Source organism: Prinia subflava, chromosome 15, assembly GCF_021018805.1.
Source record: "Prinia subflava isolate CZ2003 ecotype Zambia chromosome 15, Cam_Psub_1.2, whole genome shotgun sequence".
Classification (NCBI taxonomy): Eukaryota; Metazoa; Chordata; class Aves; order Passeriformes; family Cisticolidae; genus Prinia; species Prinia subflava.
The window spans coordinates 17,211,582-17,229,061 of NC_086261.1; the positions used below are offsets into that span (position 1 = coordinate 17,211,582).

Here is a 17,480-nt window from a genome sequence, read left to right on the forward strand (position 1 = left end):
AAACCACCAAGGACCAGCACTGTACCCAGCAAATCCACACAAAACCAAAGAGCTGTGACTTATGTTGGAGCCTAACACCAGTCTTGGATTTTAATCACAGAATACCAGGGATCTGAGCAGAGATATTCCCTCCAGAGATGCAAAGCACAGCCCAGCAATGATTTACCACACTGGCATTGCATCTATCACAAGTCAAACTGCAGCCTCAGGGCTGCCAACACTGCACAGAGCTGCTTCAGAACAGGAAACTGGACAAAACCTTTCCAAAGAGAGGACAGCTGGGAAGCAGTATCAGATGCCAAAGTGGCTACAGGCCTGGTGTCAGCTGCAGGATGATAATTTGGAGAACCTGAGGGCCTCCAAAGCATCCAACCCAGCACTGAAGGCAAGCCAGCTGAGGTAGGCCGTGGCTAGAATAATGAGAGAGCAACCAGGGAGTGAAAATTATTCAGTGTGGGGAAAAATTGTAAAATCACAGACTGATTTGGGTTGAAAGGGCATTAAAGACCACCTTGTTCCACCTCCTGCCATGGGCAGGGACACCTTCCACTAGACTAGGTTCCTCCAAGCCCCATCCAACATGGCCTTGAACACTTTCAAGAATGTCACCACCTGGAGGAATGACACACAGCAGGTATTTTGGAAGTATTTATTTCCATCCAAGAAGTTACTTAAAACACGTGCTGCTCCAGTCCCTTCCCCCACATAAACCAGAGTGCTGTGACCTGCCAGAAAGCGACAGCAAGAATGAGTCGGCATGAAACTCCTAAAGGCAAGACCTTTGAAGTCTAACCCGGACTTGAAAAGAGACAACTACAAAGCCTGTGGCCTCTGCTTCATTAGAATAAGACGTTAAACGTTCTTAAGTTTCATTTGCTCATTGAAACTTTTCTTTTAAGATCTAGGAAATAAAAATAAGCTGCAGAAACTCAACTGGTCTTGCACACTACAAAGGAAGACAGTTACAAGGTAACTAAGGACGGCCAAGACCTGGCGGGATGGGATTGCTGCACACGGAAGCCGCTTGTTCCAACCTTAAGAGTCAAACTCTTCCCTTACACTTGCCAGAATCGCCACTGTCGATGAACAACATTAAAGCTGTATTTTAGAGAACTTCCTCTCATTTGTTGTAATAGACACAACAAACAGCAGTCAGATCTGGAATAAGTTTTGAGTGAGGAATGAAATCTTGAAGATCCAGCAAGTGAGAGACTTCAAACTGCTACTCTTCCAAAACCCACCTGAGGAGTTTTATATAAGAGAAGTAACCTTAATGGCTGGGCTCAATGATCTTAAAGCCAATGCCAACACAAACAAGTCAATGACTCTATGGTCAATTTATATACCTGATTTATATACCTGCTGAGCCAGACAGATGCATTCAGATTTCTTGTCTTATTTTTCCCTGTTGTGAGCCCTCCATTCATGTGAAGGATGACAACTGAAATGATCTGAATCTATCCTCTAACTTGTAACTCAGAAATGAATGTGCAAAACAAAGGAAGACTGAGTTTGGTTTATTTCTACAAACAAGGTATTACCTTGTGTCAGGGCCTCACCACCCTCCCAGAGAAGAATTTCTTCCCAATATCAACTCTAACCCTGACCTCTGGCAGCAGGAAACCATTCTGCCTCGTTCTGGCACTCCAGGCTCTTCTCCCAACTCCCTCTTTGATTTTCTTGGAGCCTCTTTAGGCACTGGAAGGGGCTCTAAAGTCTCCCTGGAGCCTTCTCCAGATGAACACCCCCAGCTCTCCCAGCCTGGCTCCAGAGCAGAGGGGCTCCAGCCCTTGGAGCCCCATGGCCTCCTCTGGACTGGCTCCAGCAGCTCCACATCCTTCTGATGTTGGATCCCTGGGCTGGAAGGAGCTCTGCAGGTGGGGTCTCACTAGAGCAGTGCAGAGGGACAGAATCCTCCATCCCCCACCATCCCCCCCATCCTGGATCAGCCCAGGGCAGGGCAGGGGTTAAATCATGAACTGATCTCTGCAGTGAATCAGTGAGATGGAAGAGACCATCTTTTCTAACATAAAATAGCTCCAGGAAACACGTCAGACAGGTTGGTTTCACAGAGCTCGAATAGATTTCTGCCACAACTTGATTTAACTACCTTTGGCACTGACGCACAGCAATTCCTCCTTGTGGGCTGGGAAAAAGGAGTAGCTGTATAGGAAGCAGGTATTTCAGAGTTTTCTTAACCTGAGCACAAACTGCATGAACTCCCCAGGCTTTATCACTAGGCATTAAAACATGTATATAGGACAGCAGCTACTCCGGATATTTAATAAATGATGTGGCCTCCTCTAATGCACCCCACACAACATGGCAAACTCATCTATAAGAGCTACAGAGACACAATGAGCTCTGGAAAAAGATTGGGGACTGCAGAGAAACCTTCACATCTTTGTAAACAGCCACAATATTCCCAGCCTAAAGGAATGTCATCATATAACCATCAGGGAAAAAAAAATTGAAAAAGCATCAGGAGAGCAGAGGCAGACAGGAAAACAATTTTCCCATCTCCCCAATGAATATCCCCAATTCCTGCATTAAATGCTCAGAGTAGAAAATCCAAGCTATTCAATTGTCTTCCACAACACAGAAACTGTCAGGCTGATCTTGAGGGTGGAATCACTGTCAACTTTTCAGGCTATTAAGCTGTTCTCTGGAAGAGATTTGCTCAAAAAAGGACGAGCAAAGGAAACCAGAAGATTCAGACAGGTAAGAGACACCTATCCATTGCAGGAGATGGGCTGCTCCTAATGGATCTGACAGGAAGGAAGAACATATGAAAAACAAGGAGAAAATGGTAATTTCACTCCTATTGAGTTTCACTGCTGCTTTTACCAATTTCTAGGAAAGAAAAGGGATTGTTTAAAAGGTAAGGAGAGTCTGATGAACCAGAAATTAAATGGGCCATTTAACAAGGAGTTCAAATATCTCCTTCCTCAAGTCAAAAACAAAGGGGAGGGGGGTGTTAATGTGGAATATAGACATGAAGTAGGTACAACAATTCTGAGATTTTACCACTTTGTAGAATCCCAGAATGGGTTGGGTTGGAAGGATCTTAAAGCCTATCCCATTCCATCCCCTTGTCATGGGCAGGGACACCTTCCACTATCTCAGGTTGCTCCAAGCCCCATCCAGCCTGGCCTTGGACACTTCCATGGGTGGGGCAGCCACAACTGCTCTGGGAAACCTGTGCCAGGGCCTCTCCACCCTCACAGGGAACAATTCCATCCCAGTAACCCATATAACCTCACCCTCTGGCAGTGGGAAGCCATTCCCCCTCGTCCTGGCACTCCAGGCTCTTGTCTTCAAGGGTACAGCCAGCAAAAGAGGAGGGAAGTGTCCACAGGCAAAATTCAGACTGAGAATAGGAAGGTGAAGAGCGAGAGTTGTGTGACAGCATCTCTAAGAATGGCTCCCACACTCAGGCTTGCATTCTTTAGGATCTGAGAAGGTTTTGGGACAATTGGAAGCTTGTACAAGGAGAAGGACTGAAAGGATCCAAACAGCACCACGACAGTGGCCCCTGCAATCAAAATCAAAGGCTCTTCTCACATTGCAGAAGAAGGGTAGAGAAAGCCAGGAGATCCAGAGAAGAGTGTATCTGAGGAGGATGCATCTTTGGGGGGAAAGAAGGTGATTCATAAGAGCCTCATCTCCTCAAGAACTCCTACAGATGGGACAAGAATTAGCCATGTGAAAATCCACAGCTAGAAAAAAAAAATCAATACAGTGCAAGTCAGATGGAAAGACAAAAACAAGGGTCAGGAGTGCTTCTTCACAAATGCTGGAAGTCTAAAAGTATGACGGAAAAACTCAAGTGTCTGGTTTGCAAGTGGACACAGCAAGTTCATTCAAAACACAGTGGAGAGTAGAAGAGCCACTAGACATTAAAAAAACTCCATAAGGACTAAGCAAACATTTAGAGGACCAAAGCTGACAAAACCATTTGAGCAACTCAATTTTTTGTTTCAAGAAATCCCCTGTAAATCAGAATTACAAGTTTAAACTACAAAAACAGAGCCTCAGACACTGGCAGCAGCAGAAGCAGCTGCCACGGTGTCACCAGTGTGCTGCACAAGCAGACACCCAGCATTAGCCAGGCCCTGCATCCCTCCGTGTCACCAGAGCAAATGCCAGGTCAGTGTGTGACACCAGGACCGAGTTCTTAAACAGCAAAAAGTGATTCCTCCCCAGGAGTGGCTGAGAGAAGCAGCAGCTCATAGAACCATAGAATGTTTGGATGGGAAGGAACCTTAAAGCTCAACCTGTTCCACCCCCTGCCATGGGCAGGGACATTTTCCACAATCCCAGGGTGCCCCAAATCCTGTTCAGCCTGGCCTTGGACACTTCCAGAGACGGGGCAGCCACAGCTTCTCTGGGCAACCTGTGCCAGGCCTTCACCACCCTCACAGAGAAGAATTTCATCTTAACATCTAAAGTAATTCCTGCCTTCTCTTTGGATGGTAGTTGGAATATTGGTGTGGGCCCTACAGTGCAATCTGACCAAGTAATCAAAGCCAATCCATCAGTACAGCAGGGCTAAATATCCAAGAACAAAACAAAAGCTAAATTTACAAGCTTTTAATAAGAAAAAAAAAAAAGGGTTAGAAGCCACATCTATTATTGTTAATGAATCATCAGACAACATCTCCCAAAAATTAAAATTGTGTTTTATATGCACTCTGCTGAGCTTGGCCATCTCCTTTCTCCCTACTTGACCCCAGAAATCAGGCTTTTGGTGCCAAAAGACAATAAGGTGACAGCAACAGCCTCAGTTTACTCCAGAGTCACACAGGAGCAGATGGGGAAGTGCCCTTGTTTAAAGCTGGTACCTGAAAGTCTCTTGGCCCAGCTTTGACAGAACAATTCAGCAGCGTCTAGGCAACCATAGCCCAGGCAGCCATGCTGGGCAAACCAGAGCTGGCCTCAAGACCAGCCTAAATTGCTGCAGGGCTAATTATACTGTACAAAATGAAGCCACGTCTCAGGAGTCAGAGGCTGCTGCCTTTTTTAACCTTTTCCTTCTTCCTTTTGCAGTGGACAGAGCACATCAGCAAGGGAAAAGCAGCTGATACATTCCATTGAAAAAAGCAATACTGCATGGCAGAATCTATCAAAGCTCTCTGGAGAGGAAAAACTACAGGAAAAAAGGAAAAATCCTTCATGTACATAAATAACTAAGGGGGTAAAAAAGGCAGGAAGAACATATCACTGGTCCATTTTGCAGCAGAAGGGACTCACCAAAGGATGCTGCTTGATGCTGAGCTGTGTTACTCAGATGACAACATTTGCTACTCTGAATAATTCAAGATGAGAAGTAAATAAGAGCCATGACTCCAAGGAATTGCAGTAAAATCTCGTGATATGAGTGGGTGATACAATTCACAGAGCAGCACATCAGGAACAGCCACCCTAACGTCAGCTTCAAGAAACACGACAGACTGAACTCAAGCCAACCCTAGGAAGCAGGACTACAGCAGAGTATTCCACAAAAACCATGGCTCCATGGTTTTCAGATCACTAACGAGCACACTAATGAGCACAACATTTGTAATTACAAACACGATAATACAGGATAAATTACCTCTAAAATACCTCTAAAGAGGTACCTGCACCATAAATATAACCCAGCACCTCTGTCAACATCCCCCGTTGTCCTGTGCCCCACCCCTCCTATGTTACCTGTCTCGAGGAGCCTGGAGCAGACCTGGCAATGACATGAAAAACAAGAGCCACAAAAAGTCTAAATATATGAGCACAATTCAGCCAAGAGACTACCAGGAACGGAAAAAGTATTTTCCTGAAATCATGAATATCATGAAGAGAAGTGTGAAGGTTCTTAAATTCAACACCTGGCTCAGGGAGGTCATGAACTGCTGGAGAGAGAAAAATAAAGCACTATTTCCCTGGATTAGATCTGCTGTGATTGTGTTCTCCCCTCCCCAAGCATCTGCTCCTGGTTACCAGTGAGCAGGATACCAGGCCAGATGGATTCCTGGTCTCATCTGGTAGCACTTTTTAAGGCATTACACAGGATTTCATCTGTTAACCTGAAAATACACAGCGGCTGATTGCTTCCTAAGAGCTGGAAAAGGGAGCAGTGTTAGGGCAGGGAAAACAGCAAGTGGCTGTGGACTAGGATGGACCTAGGATCTTGCCCAGCTCACAACTCCCTCACAGTGGAGTTCTGAACCTGCCTGAATATTTTCCATTGGTGACTCCGGCACAGCAAACCAATTTCTTGCCAATACACAGAACTGGAACAGCATGAAAACTCCTGTGGAAGAGCAAGTTAGATGGGCTGGAATGAAACAAGGTCACACACTTCCCACCTCACAAGAAACACTACTATGAACAGGAAAGCTCTTCAATCCAAGGAAAAAGAAAGAGAGACAGGATATTAGATTGTTGCCATGACCCGTGAGCCACCAACCTGTCTCACACACGAAGGATACCAGCACAAGGAATTCTCCATGGCAAAGCATCCCAGAGCCAATCTGTGCCCTGCTCCCCTCAGGGATCAGCTCTGAGCAAACACATGCAGGGAAGAAAATGATGGAGAACATGGAAAAGAGTGACTGTGGGGTTTGCAAATAAGGAGCCAACAGCTGGGCCGAGCTTTCCAAAAGCACCAATGGAGAGAAGAGCTGATTTATAGGAAGCAACTCTGGCATGAACACAGGCAGGTATTTACCGGCCACAGAGAAATTTATTGTGAGAATCTGGTGCAAGTCTCCAGCCCTTATGTCCAGAAAATAGAACTTAGACAAAACACTGCAAGGAGCCCATACTTGTGAGGACTTTTGACCAGCAGTTGAAAACACACAGTTATAGACTTGCAGAGGAAAGCAGAGAGATGAGACTCCTCTTCCTCACCATCCAACAGTTCTTAAAGAATAAAAAAGGCTCCAGCCAAGTCCAGAAAAAGTGATTTCAGGGCAGGAACTGTTTAAAGAAACACTTGTATCTGAAAAAAGCTTAGGTGCTTATGCAGGGTGTGAGCATAGAGCCCTGATTTTATCAAGCCAATGGTCTAAAATTTCACTGGAGTCGGCAAGATCTCTGCCAAAAGGCTGGAATATCAGCGGTGCCGGGGTGCCGCTACACCAGGACTTCAGCATGGAAACTGAGATTTCCCTGGCAGCTCTCACCTCCATCCCCCACTCTTCCTAAGTACATCTGCATGGGGATTTTTACTAATAATGATTTTTTTTATTACACACCATGATATTTAAATTCTTATCTGGTCACGCCTTGCCAGCGGTCACCTTCCCTGAACAAGAACTCCTGCTGATATTTATCATTGGCAGCACCTCCAGCTCATCCCTGACTGCAAAAGCTCCAGTATGGGCCCAGCTTCACGAGGAAATAACCAGTGTGTGCATCCCTCTACAACAGCAATGCCATGAAACCCAAATTCTCTCATCAGTAACACTTCACCACCCAGGTGGCACTTCCAAAACTTGAGCCACTGGCAAGCATTGAGGAATTTTGCAGCCTGAATCTCTGTAAACTCATAACTCAAAGGCACTCTTTGTTTTTTTTGGAATGTGTCTGCTGGAAAATGCTGCTAATACTTGATAAGAGCTTCTCAACAGGAACAAAGCTCCCGATTCCCAGTTCACCCATCATCCTCTCCCAACAGAGACCGAGTTACCAACACAGCACTGAACCAGGGATGTAGAGATGGTTTATCTGGGTAAATCACAGCTGGCAGCTGGGAAGCTGAGAGAAGGAAGAGGCAGGTCCTGGAGAACTTGGGGAGTGGCTGCACAAGCTGACAGGCATTAGGTCACTAGTAATAAAAAAAAGTCAAGTGTGATGTCACACCCGTGACAGTGGGACTGCAGGCAGGTCACGGTGAGCCCAGAAACCACAAATGAGGTAGGTAGAAAATGTCACACAAAGTCAGGCACGGGAGGTAGCTCAACAGAGCTTGGACTCTGCTCAGAAAGACTTCCCACGAACAGAGAAGTCACTGTCGAGAAAGGCTAAAGGGGACTGTTGGTAGCAGCGAAACATTTGGAAGGGGAGATGTCACCCTCCTGAGGCAGTCGAGGCTGCCCCATCCCTGGCAGTGTCCAAGGCCAGCTCGGACGTGGTTTGGAGCAGCATGGTCTAGTGAAAGGTGTCCCTGCCCATGGCAGGGGGTGGAATGAGATGACCTTTAAGATCCTTCCAACCCAAACCATCCTGATTCCACGATTTGGATAAGACAACAAACCCCAACCCTTAGAGTTCCACACTCTGCCAAACAGTATATGGAAACACTTCCCAGACGCAGGGGGGATATACAACTTCTTCACACAAATAAGTTGCTGATACACCTCCAGTTCCACAGAGCATTTCGCCTCCTCAGACCGGGAACACCGCCGGGTTCAGCAGTTCCCAAGGCGCCTCCAGGTCCCTCCCCGGCAGGTCCCTGCCCCGCTCTCCCGGGACAGCCCCTCAGCTCGGGCTGCCCCGTTCCCCCGACCCAAATCCCGCCGTTCCGCCCCGCCGGGCAGCACCAGCCCAGCACCGCCACCCCGCCCCGGCTCCCCTCGCCCACACCCCGGGGGGAGCCGCGACCCCTGGCCACCGCCGCCGCCGCCCCGCGGGGTCCCTGAGGCCGCCCCACGGCGGCTCCTCCGCCCGCTCGGCCGGAGCCGTTCCCGCCGCACCGGGAGCGCCGGAGCGCCCAGCCCGGCGGAGCCTCCGCCGCGGGCGGGCGCCAGAACCGCCCCCCGCCCGGGCCCCGCGCCCCGCCGCCCTACCTGCTCCGCCCGCGCTGCGCTCCCCGGGCGGGCCGGGCCGCGCTGGGCCGGGCCGGAGCCGCCGCTGCTCTCCCCGCGCCCGCCGCAGCTCCTCCCTCACGGCACTCGACGGGCACGGCCCGACCCGGCAGCGCTCGGCGCCGGCACCGCCCCGCGCGGCTCCGCCCTATGGCCGCGCCGCGCCCGCGCCGCTTCCGGGGCACCGCGGGCCCTGGAAACCGCGTGGCGTTGCCAGGAGGAAGCGGCGGGCGGGAAGGGCGGCGGGACAGCGCCCGAGGGGGCTCCGCTCCCGGCCCGGATCAGCAGCAGCCGGGCTCGGCACCGTCCGGGGCTCAGCTTGGCGCTCTGCTGGGACTCAGCATCCTCCGGGGCTCAGCACCCACCGGAGGTCGGCATCAGCCGGGCTCAGCACCCAGTGGGGCTCTGCATCCTCTGGGGCTCAGCATCAGCCGGGCTCAGCATCAGCCAGGCTCAGCATCCAATGGGGCTCAGCATCCTCTGGGGTTCAGCCCGGCTCCGCATCCTCTGGGGCTCAGCATCAGCTGGGCTCAGCATCCAGTGGGGCTCTGCATCCTCTGGGGCTCAGCATCCTCTGGGGCTCAACACCCACCAGAGCTCAGCATCAGCCGGGCTCAGCATCCAATGGGGCTCTGCATCCTCTGGGACTCAGGATCACTCGGGCTCAGCATCCTGTGAGGCTCTGCATCCTCTGGGGCTCAGCATCAGCCGGGCTCACCACAAACATGGGCTCAGCACCCCAATGGGGCTCAGCATCCTCCGGAGTTCAGCACCCACTGGGGTGGTCCCTTCCAACCCGAACCATTCCTTGATTCTGCGGAAGAGGGTCAGAAACCCGCTGGGGTTGTCACCTGGATACTCCCAGGCTGATTCTGGTGAAGGATTTGGCGTTTTCCAGATGGATATTTTAAACTGATGTATTTGTAGAATCACAGACTGCTGTGGGTTGGAAGGGACCTTAAAGACCATGTCGTTCCCTCCCTGCCATGGGCAGCGACACCCTTCACCCAACCAGGTTGCTCATTCCTTGGAAGTGGTTAAAAACACCGTGAGGAAAACCTTCCTCCCTGGCGTGCAGGCCTCCAGCCTGGGGACAATCCCATTATCCAGGCACACACATAACAGCTTGCCAGCATATGGGCCCCACCAAGGATGAACCACAGGTTTATTTGGGAAATGTGTTGAGATCCAGAATTTAGGCATTAAAATTATTTATTTCCTCTACTACCTCGTAATCCTGAGGCAGAGCTTGGAAATTTTTCCCAAGTTGACTTGAAAACAAAGCCTAGTTCTAATAAAAATGGACATTTCACTTAAGGTTTTTCCTTTTTCTTTTATGAGCTATATGTACTTGGCTGACTCAGTATAGGTTTAACAAAGGCTTAATATTTCTTATTAAACCTTTTAAGTTGTCAATATCCAAAGTAGAATGTCTCAATCCAGCCACTTGAAAAACCTGTCCTGGCAGCATCCTGTCAAACCCTACCGTGAGCCTCTGCTCTGCAATGACTTCATTTTGCTTATTCTTTGTGTGATTGTCTATGGAAAATAATAATAATAATAATGTGGGTATCATAATATGGACAGTATCTTTGATCAAAAAGGAGAGGCATTTCTGTGATTTGGCTCCCGTTTTTTCTGCTCTGAACCATCTGGGCACCCCCAAGGAGCATCTAAATTCTGAAAAATTATTTATCATCAATTTTAGTCTGAGTAATTCTCCTGCTAAGTCTTATTAAACGCGTGGATTCTCATTAGCCCTGTGATAATCCCTTGGGAGTTTGTCTGAACACCAGCCTGTGTGTTGAATGAAGGGGGGTGGGTCAAAGCTGACCCAAAAACGTTTGGGTGGCTCAGCCCAGACAGGTGAGAGTCCAGCCTGATTCCCAAACGCCTTTTTATGAAGAGAAAGGAAACATCCTGCTTTTTTCCTTGCATCTCCGGGCGGGATGCAGCGGCTCGTGGCCGCAGGGCGGCTGGAACTGCTGGGCAGGACAATTCCCCTTTGTCCAGAGAGGCGGGAGGGACAATGAAGCTCCTGTTGAGGATCAGGCACAGGGAGGCACCACCCCGACGCGCCAGCCTGGGCAGGGGCACCCTGCAGACCTCAGAGCCTTCTGAGTAATGTCCAAAGAAGGAAAAAAAAAAGCTTAAAAGTGCATGTTTTGGCAGAGAGGTGAGAGCGGAGGAGCAGCTACTCAGAGCAAGGAGGCACCAAGGTCTCACCCCACTCTCTTCCAATAAAAACAGCCCTGTAACCACTCAATCTAGAGCAGGAATATACATGAACAGGTTTGGAATTTATCAAATTAATAGTGCTCTAGGAGTCGAGAGTATCTCCCTTCACATAAACAGGCAACACCTGAACTCCAAACTACACTCCACAGCAGGGATGCTGCACTCCAAAGTCTGGGAAGCCAACAGTCATGGCTATAAATTGGGCATGGTCTGATAACAGATTTTTTTTTTTTTAGAATAAGCCTTGAAAATTGGAAAAAAACCTATGAAACCCCCTGATCCGGGGATGAGGTCCCTGGGATTTGGCGCTGGATTTCCCATGGCGGGGTGAGAGGTCGGCAGCCTGACAGCTGATGGCCCTGCTCCCCTCCCCTCCGTCTGTGTCCCCAAGGCCCAGACATCTGCTGTCCCCGCCGAGCAGCTGCCCCCTGGACAGCAGCAGGACATCCCTCCTGCCAGCTAAATCCAACAGAAATGTGCCTTCTGTCCTGCTTCAGACATGAGGGGAGAGGGGGTCTGCCAGGAAAAGCTCCAAAGTGCTCTGGAGCAGCAGCAATTTGTAATTATCCCTGTGAGAAGAAGGAAAAGCCTTGGGCTGTGGGGATGAGATAGGATTGTGTCTGTTCCACCGCTCTCTCTTGCCCAAACAAGGATCATTTTGCCCCATAAAATTTAAAATTCAATATATTACGCCCTCAGGAAATTCTCATTTCCTAAACATTTCCATCTCCACTCCTAAACACTTTCTTTGCTCAATTTCCAGGTGCTTTTTGAGCATCCAAGAGCTCCTGCCAAAACACATGCCCATTGTGCCAGCAGTGAACCCCTGAGCTCTCATTTGTGATGTAGGTACATCCAATATCCCCTGGGGAAAAGTGTGGGTGCCCCAGCCTGGGTGAAAAGGAGCTCTTGGACCTTCAGGCATGGACAGCAGGCTCGGCTGAGAACAGTTTATTGCTCATTAGTGCTCTCAGGGCTGTGATGTTCTCAAGGTCAGGGGTCAGATAAATCATTCAGACTATTGGAAGAAAATTCCACGTGTTGGGATGGAAATAAAAGCTGCTGGGGGGAGTGGGTTGCCCTCAGTGCCCATCCCTGACCCTCCAGCACCGCTGGGTTTGAGGAAGCCACGGGGATTCAGCCGGTGACACGGTGGGTGATTTTGTCGAAGCCATTTCCTTACCTGGCAAGATAACACAGACTCAGGAAATGAGCAATTCCAGCCTCTTATTTATATATTCCCTTCACGTTTCCTAAATAAACTGGTCCAAGGCAGAAGGCTCCTTGTCTGTCCCCGGCACAGCCCAGCATTTGTAGCTGAAGGTGCTGCTGACATCTATGGTCAGCCCGGGGTACTGGTGTTTAAAAGTGCTGGAATCACAGGCTGGATTGGGTTGGAAAACATCTTTAAACTCCTCTCCATCCACCCCCTGCCATGGGCAGGAACACTTTCCACTATCCCAGGGTGCTCTAAATCCCATCAAAATTGGCCTTGGATGCTTGCGAGGATGGGGCAGCCACAGCTTCTCTGGGCAATCTGTGCCAGGGCCTCAGCACCCTCCCAGGGAAGAATTTCTTTGCAATACCCCATCTAACCCTGCCCTCTGGCAGTGGGAAGCCATTTCCCCCGATCCTGTCCCTCCAGGTCCTTGTCCCCAGTCCCTCTCCAGCTCTCTTGGAGCCCCTTTAGGCCCTGGAAGGGGCTGGGAATGAGTTGTGGTGTTCGTATGAATTTAACCAAAATATCATCATTATAGAATAATCTCTTAAAATTACAAGAAATTACCTCAGAAGTGAAAACTACTCTGAAGATATAAAAGTAATACTGACTGGATTTTCAGCTGATTGTTCCCCTCAGGAGGTTCTCTGGACCACACCTCTTGCCCTAAGACTGTGGGAATCCCCTTTCACAGGGAAAACCTGTTAGGTGCTGTAACATTACACCCAGTACAGTGATACGGCCAAATTATCCATAAATTAATTTTCAACGCTGAATGAATTATATTGTTGGACTGAAGCACTTCTTGAGATTCATGGAAATCCTTCAGCACAGATGTCAGCATAGGTGCAGCTCTCTCAGCGTTCTAAGACCCACACAGTGCCATTTTAAGGAGATTTTTATTGGAACAATAGCTGGGGAAACAAAACAAACCCAACCAGACAAGCTTTTGGACATGGAAATCTACAAGTCTAGTCTTACCTACAAATTTTATTTTGGGTTGTCTGCAGCTCCTGAGCTTTAGCACTCTCTCCCTTTCTGATTTTCCCCCTCATTTTCAGAAGAGCTGGGTGCTATTCCTGTTTCCCTGTAGACTCAAAGATTAGCAGGGGCACAGCTGGAGCTAAATCAGCTCCAGCCCCAGGGAGTGTGGGTTGAAGGTCACCCTCCTGTATTCCCATTGGGGCAGGAAAGCAGCCGAGTAAACACCTTCTCCTGCTTTTTGTTCCTATTAAAAACTCAGCTTTAAGACTGCAGGTCCTGATGTAAACATTTGGATTTTATCTGTGAAGCAGGAGCATATTTATTTGTTTATTAGAGGCAAAAGCAGTTTAGCTGCTCCTCAGTACCACGCTGCTCTTTCCTGAGGTTCCCAGCAGGGTGGGTGTGTGCCACAGACACAGATTTGATCCCAAGCTCCTTCTGTGCACCTCACATCCCTCCACAGCCTCGTGTGTTCCAGCTCCACCAGATTTTATCTGTTTAACGATGTGTGAGAGCAATCCAGCACAGGAAGGACACGGAGCTGCTGGACTGAGTCCAGAGGAGGCACCAAAATGTTCAAAGTATGGAGCAGCTCTGCTGGGAGAATTGGGATTGTTCAGCCTGCAGAAGAGAAGCTTCAGGGTGACCTAACTGTGGCCTTCCAGTGCCTGAAGGAGCCAACAAGAAACGAGTAAAGAGGCTATTTACAAGGGTCTGGAGTGCCAGGACAAGGGGGAATGGCTTCCCACTGCCAGAGGGCAGGGTTAGATGGGGGATATTGGGAAGGAATTCTTCTCTCTGAGGGTGGTGAGGCCCTGACACAGGTTACCCAGAGAAGCTGTGGCTGCCCCTGGATCCCTGGAAGTGTTCCAGGCCGGGTTGGAGGTGGCTTGGAGCAACCTGGGATAGTGAAAGGTGTCCCTGCCCATGGCAGGGGATGGAATGGGATGAGCTTTGAGGTCCCCTCCAACCCAAACCCTTCTGGGATCTGTGATTTAGGTCTCCATGAGCTCCTTGATGAGCAGCTCCTCATCCTTCCCCCTTCCCACCTGGCAGCTGCACAGCCTTCATGGAGCAGCTGATCACGGATAACAGCTGAGGGGATGCAGGTGATGAGCAGATCTGATCAGAGCCCAGAGGTGTTTGCTGTCTCCCAGGCATTTTTAGGGGATAAATGAACTGAGGCTACGCTGGTTTGGCAGGTCATAGGGACAGGAAAGAGCTGCCAGTAGTGCCACCGTGGGACCTGTCACTGTGATGATGTTTCGTGTGGTGTCAGGGCACAGAAGTCTGTGGCTCATTCAGATTTTCCCCCTTAATTTACATTATCTTTTAAAAATTTCTGTTAAGGAGAAATCAAATGCTACTTCTCATTCAAACTGGAACTGCTTTTCTGTAACAACTCTCCTTTTTAGGAAGAGGTTTTTCCACCATTCACCACTTTCCCCACCAGGCTGACCTACAAGAGCTGCCACTGAGCTCTCCTGATGTGCTAAATTTTAAAAGTTAATCTCCTCCTAAATTCCCCTTTTCATCTGCTCAACAATATTCTGATATTTCAGGGAGCTTCTGTGGGAGAGCAGAAGCAGAACTCCTGACATTAAGGCCTATGACAAGGCCCCACTTGCTTTTTTCCTATGAATTACCCCAAAAGTTAAGTGGCAACATTATAACAGCCACAATAACAAGTTTTATTTCATTCTAGCCATTTATTACTCCCCCTCTTTCAAAGTTCTGATTCTTTAGAACAACCAGTTTGTTTTAATTAAACATCACCTCTAATCAGAGCAAGTTTCAGCTGCCCACCCACCTCTCCAGTGTCTTTCCAAATCCAGTTTCCCATCTTTGGATAAAGAAATCTTCATTAACAGTTTTTGCTATAATAAAGACACAACACAGGTGTGTGCTTCAGTTTATTAAAAAATGGAAGATCTGCTTTTTAGAAGCAGAACAACCACAATCATGCAAGTCTTGGACAAGCACGAGGCAGTCAGAAGATGAAAGACAAAAGCTTCCCAACATGCAGGAGGAACTCAAGCAAACCAAGATAAGAATTAAACCAGTGGTTTGCAATGAACATTAAATGCCAAACAGTAAACATTAATTAATTTCTCCAGTGTTCATGCCATCTCTCAGACTTTTAAGTCTTGTAGAAAAGCTAAAAAGGAAGCCATAAAAATTGTAAAAAAACTATACAAATGTACAAAACCCAGCTCGAGTAGGAGGAGCATTTTAACATGAAAATCGAGGTCAGATCACATCTCCTCTTCCTCCAAGCACTCTCCATCTTCGGCAGGATCCAGTGGCAGGGTCTGAGCTCTGTAAGGAGCATTATTTCAGAGGCATTAGCAGAAACCAGCTCTGGTTTGAAAGGCTAACAAAGACCTTTTCCCAAAGCTCATGACTCAGACAGCACCTTGAGGCATCAGGACTGACAGGGACTACTTTATCCTGAGTGCTCCGAGCCCAGATGCAGCTGCAGAGACATTCCTTCCAAACTGGAAAGATAAAATTCCACACCCAGACATCCCTGGATGGTCCCTGCATGTCCTGGACCCTGAGGATCACACACAGGTTCCACCCTTTTCTTTGGAAGCTGCGTAACTCCCACCTCACACCTGAGTTTCCACCTGACTAACTTCTGGAACAAAAAGCTTGTGCAGTTGAGTGAGTACAGTTCTTGCTTCTTCCAGAGCACACTGGGAAGCTGCAAATTGTTTTGGATGGGGAGATTCTGTGTTCTCTTCTCACCACCTTGCTCTTATTCCACATTAAAGGGATAAAGGTTTTCCTGTGCTACAGCAAATGTTTTCTGTTTCACCAACACACTTAAAAGCCTTTGTCTGCTTGTCCTGCAGGAGTTTGGGGCTGATTCTTGCAGATTCCCCCTCGTAGTTTGGGAATACCTACATTTGGTGGAAAAATGGAGGTTCAACCCAGAATTCTCTATGGAAAAGAGAGAGTAAGACAATATTTTCTACTGCTGCCTTTTCAGTCAGTAGCACAGCCTACTCAGATTAATCTCTGAGGTTTCAGCTTGGAAAAGCCATTCAATTCCTGGCACATGGAAGTTGTTAGTGCTCTCCCTAAGCTTTTTCCAAAACTTTGCTCTGATAGCAAAATTATGTCTGAGCAGTGAGAACTTGCCTCAACTACCAGTTACTCCACCCATTTTCAGGAACCTAGACGAGGTCCCTGAAAACTTTGTTAGATTTTGCTGAGAAACACCATTTCCATGAGGATACAGAGGTCAGGAGACACCCTGTCAACTTGTCACCAGTCACTTGCCCCTTCAAAGATGGAGTGGAGCTTCACAGAGTCACGGAGAAAAAAAAAATATCACAACTTGCTTCCCCTAACTTCTGCCTCGCCTTGCCCCAGCACTCACTCCAGGCTGCTGGTGCCGGGCATCTCCCCGTCGGGCACCCGGTTCTCCTTGGCTGGGCGCTTTAGGAAGTCGCTGATGCCCCTTTGCCAGGCGGGCACCGGCCGCACACAGACCCGGTTCAGCCCCACAGGGCGCCTGTCACCTGCGGGGACACAGATGGCAGTCTGGGGAGAGGGGAGGGAGGAAAAGAGAGGGATGAAATGAAGGAGGGAGGGAGGAAGGAGAAAGAGAGGGAGGGAAGAAGAAAGAAAGCACGTAGTGAGGGAGAGAAGGAAAAAGCGAGGGAAGGAAGGGAGGGAGGAGAAGGGGCCGAGCCAAGCCCTGCTCACCTCTCGGGCTGGGCAGCGGCGGCCTCGCGTTGATGCTGCCGGAGCCCAGCGCCTTCCGCGGAGCGCGGGCCACCAGCACTGCGGAAACACGGGGACAGCGGGGTCAGCGGCGGCGCTCGGAACCCGGCCCTGCCCGTCCCGTCCCGCTCCGCGCCACCCTCCCGTTCCCCTCTCCGCACCCTTGCGAAAGGCGCGCCCGCGCTGGTCCACCTTGGTCCGCGCCATGCCGGCCGTGCCCGCCCCGCCCCGCAGCGCCGCAGCCCGCCAAGGCAGCGGGGCCGCCCTCCTTCCGCTGCCCTTCCCGCCCAACGCGGCACCGGCGGGGAGCGAGGGGAAGCTCCCTGTGAGGGGAGAGGGGCGCTGGCACAATGGCCGGAGCATGTGCGGCCGCCCCGTCTCTGGAAGTGTTCAAGGCCACGCTGAACGGGGCTTGGCATGATCTGGTCTAGTGGAAGGGGTCCCTGCCCATGGCACTGGGTTGGGATGGAATGGAATGGAGTGGAATGGGATTTGCGGTCCCTTCCAACCCAAACTAT

The 17,480-nt window shown here is 49.5% G+C and overlaps 2 protein-coding genes across 3 annotated transcripts in view; both read right to left on the bottom strand.

Annotated features, from left to right (window-relative positions):
- Positions 1–8,921, bottom strand: part of CSNK1G1 (casein kinase 1 gamma 1) — a 100,090-nt gene extending 91,169 nt beyond the window's left edge. For both annotated transcript variants that reach the window (XM_063412772.1, XM_063412770.1), the window contains exon 1: positions 8,769–8,921. The gene's annotated coding sequence lies outside the window, so the exon portion shown is untranslated. The remainder of the gene's footprint in view (positions 1–8,768) is intronic.
- Positions 8,922–15,127: 6,206 nt separating this feature from the next.
- PCLAF (PCNA clamp associated factor) lies at positions 15,128–17,460 on the bottom strand. Its single transcript, XM_063412466.1, has 4 exons — positions 17,124–17,460; positions 16,945–17,022; positions 16,616–16,757; positions 15,128–15,546 (listed from the first exon to the last, which is right to left on the bottom strand). The coding sequence occupies exons 1-4, from the start codon at positions 17,323–17,325 to the stop codon at positions 15,483–15,485; spliced, it is 486 nt and encodes a 161-aa protein (XP_063268536.1). The 5' UTR covers positions 17,326–17,460; the 3' UTR covers positions 15,128–15,482.
- Between the last annotated feature and the right edge of the window lie 20 nt (positions 17,461–17,480).

Bases quoted from the DNA above. Each gene is read 5' to 3' on its own strand.
- PCLAF (XM_063412466.1), bottom strand. From the start codon at position 17,325: ATGCTCCGGCCATTGTGCCAGCGCCCCTCTCCCCTCACAGGGAGCTTC. The intron at 17,023-17,123 runs GTGCGGAGAGGG...GTGTTTCCGCAG, and splicing joins CGGGCGCGCCTTTCGCAAGG to TGCTGGTGGCCCGCGCTCCG. The intron at 15,547-16,615 runs GTGAGTGCTGGG...TGCTCCTTACAG, and splicing joins CCCGGCACCAGCAGCCTGGA to AGCTCAGACCCTGCCACTGG.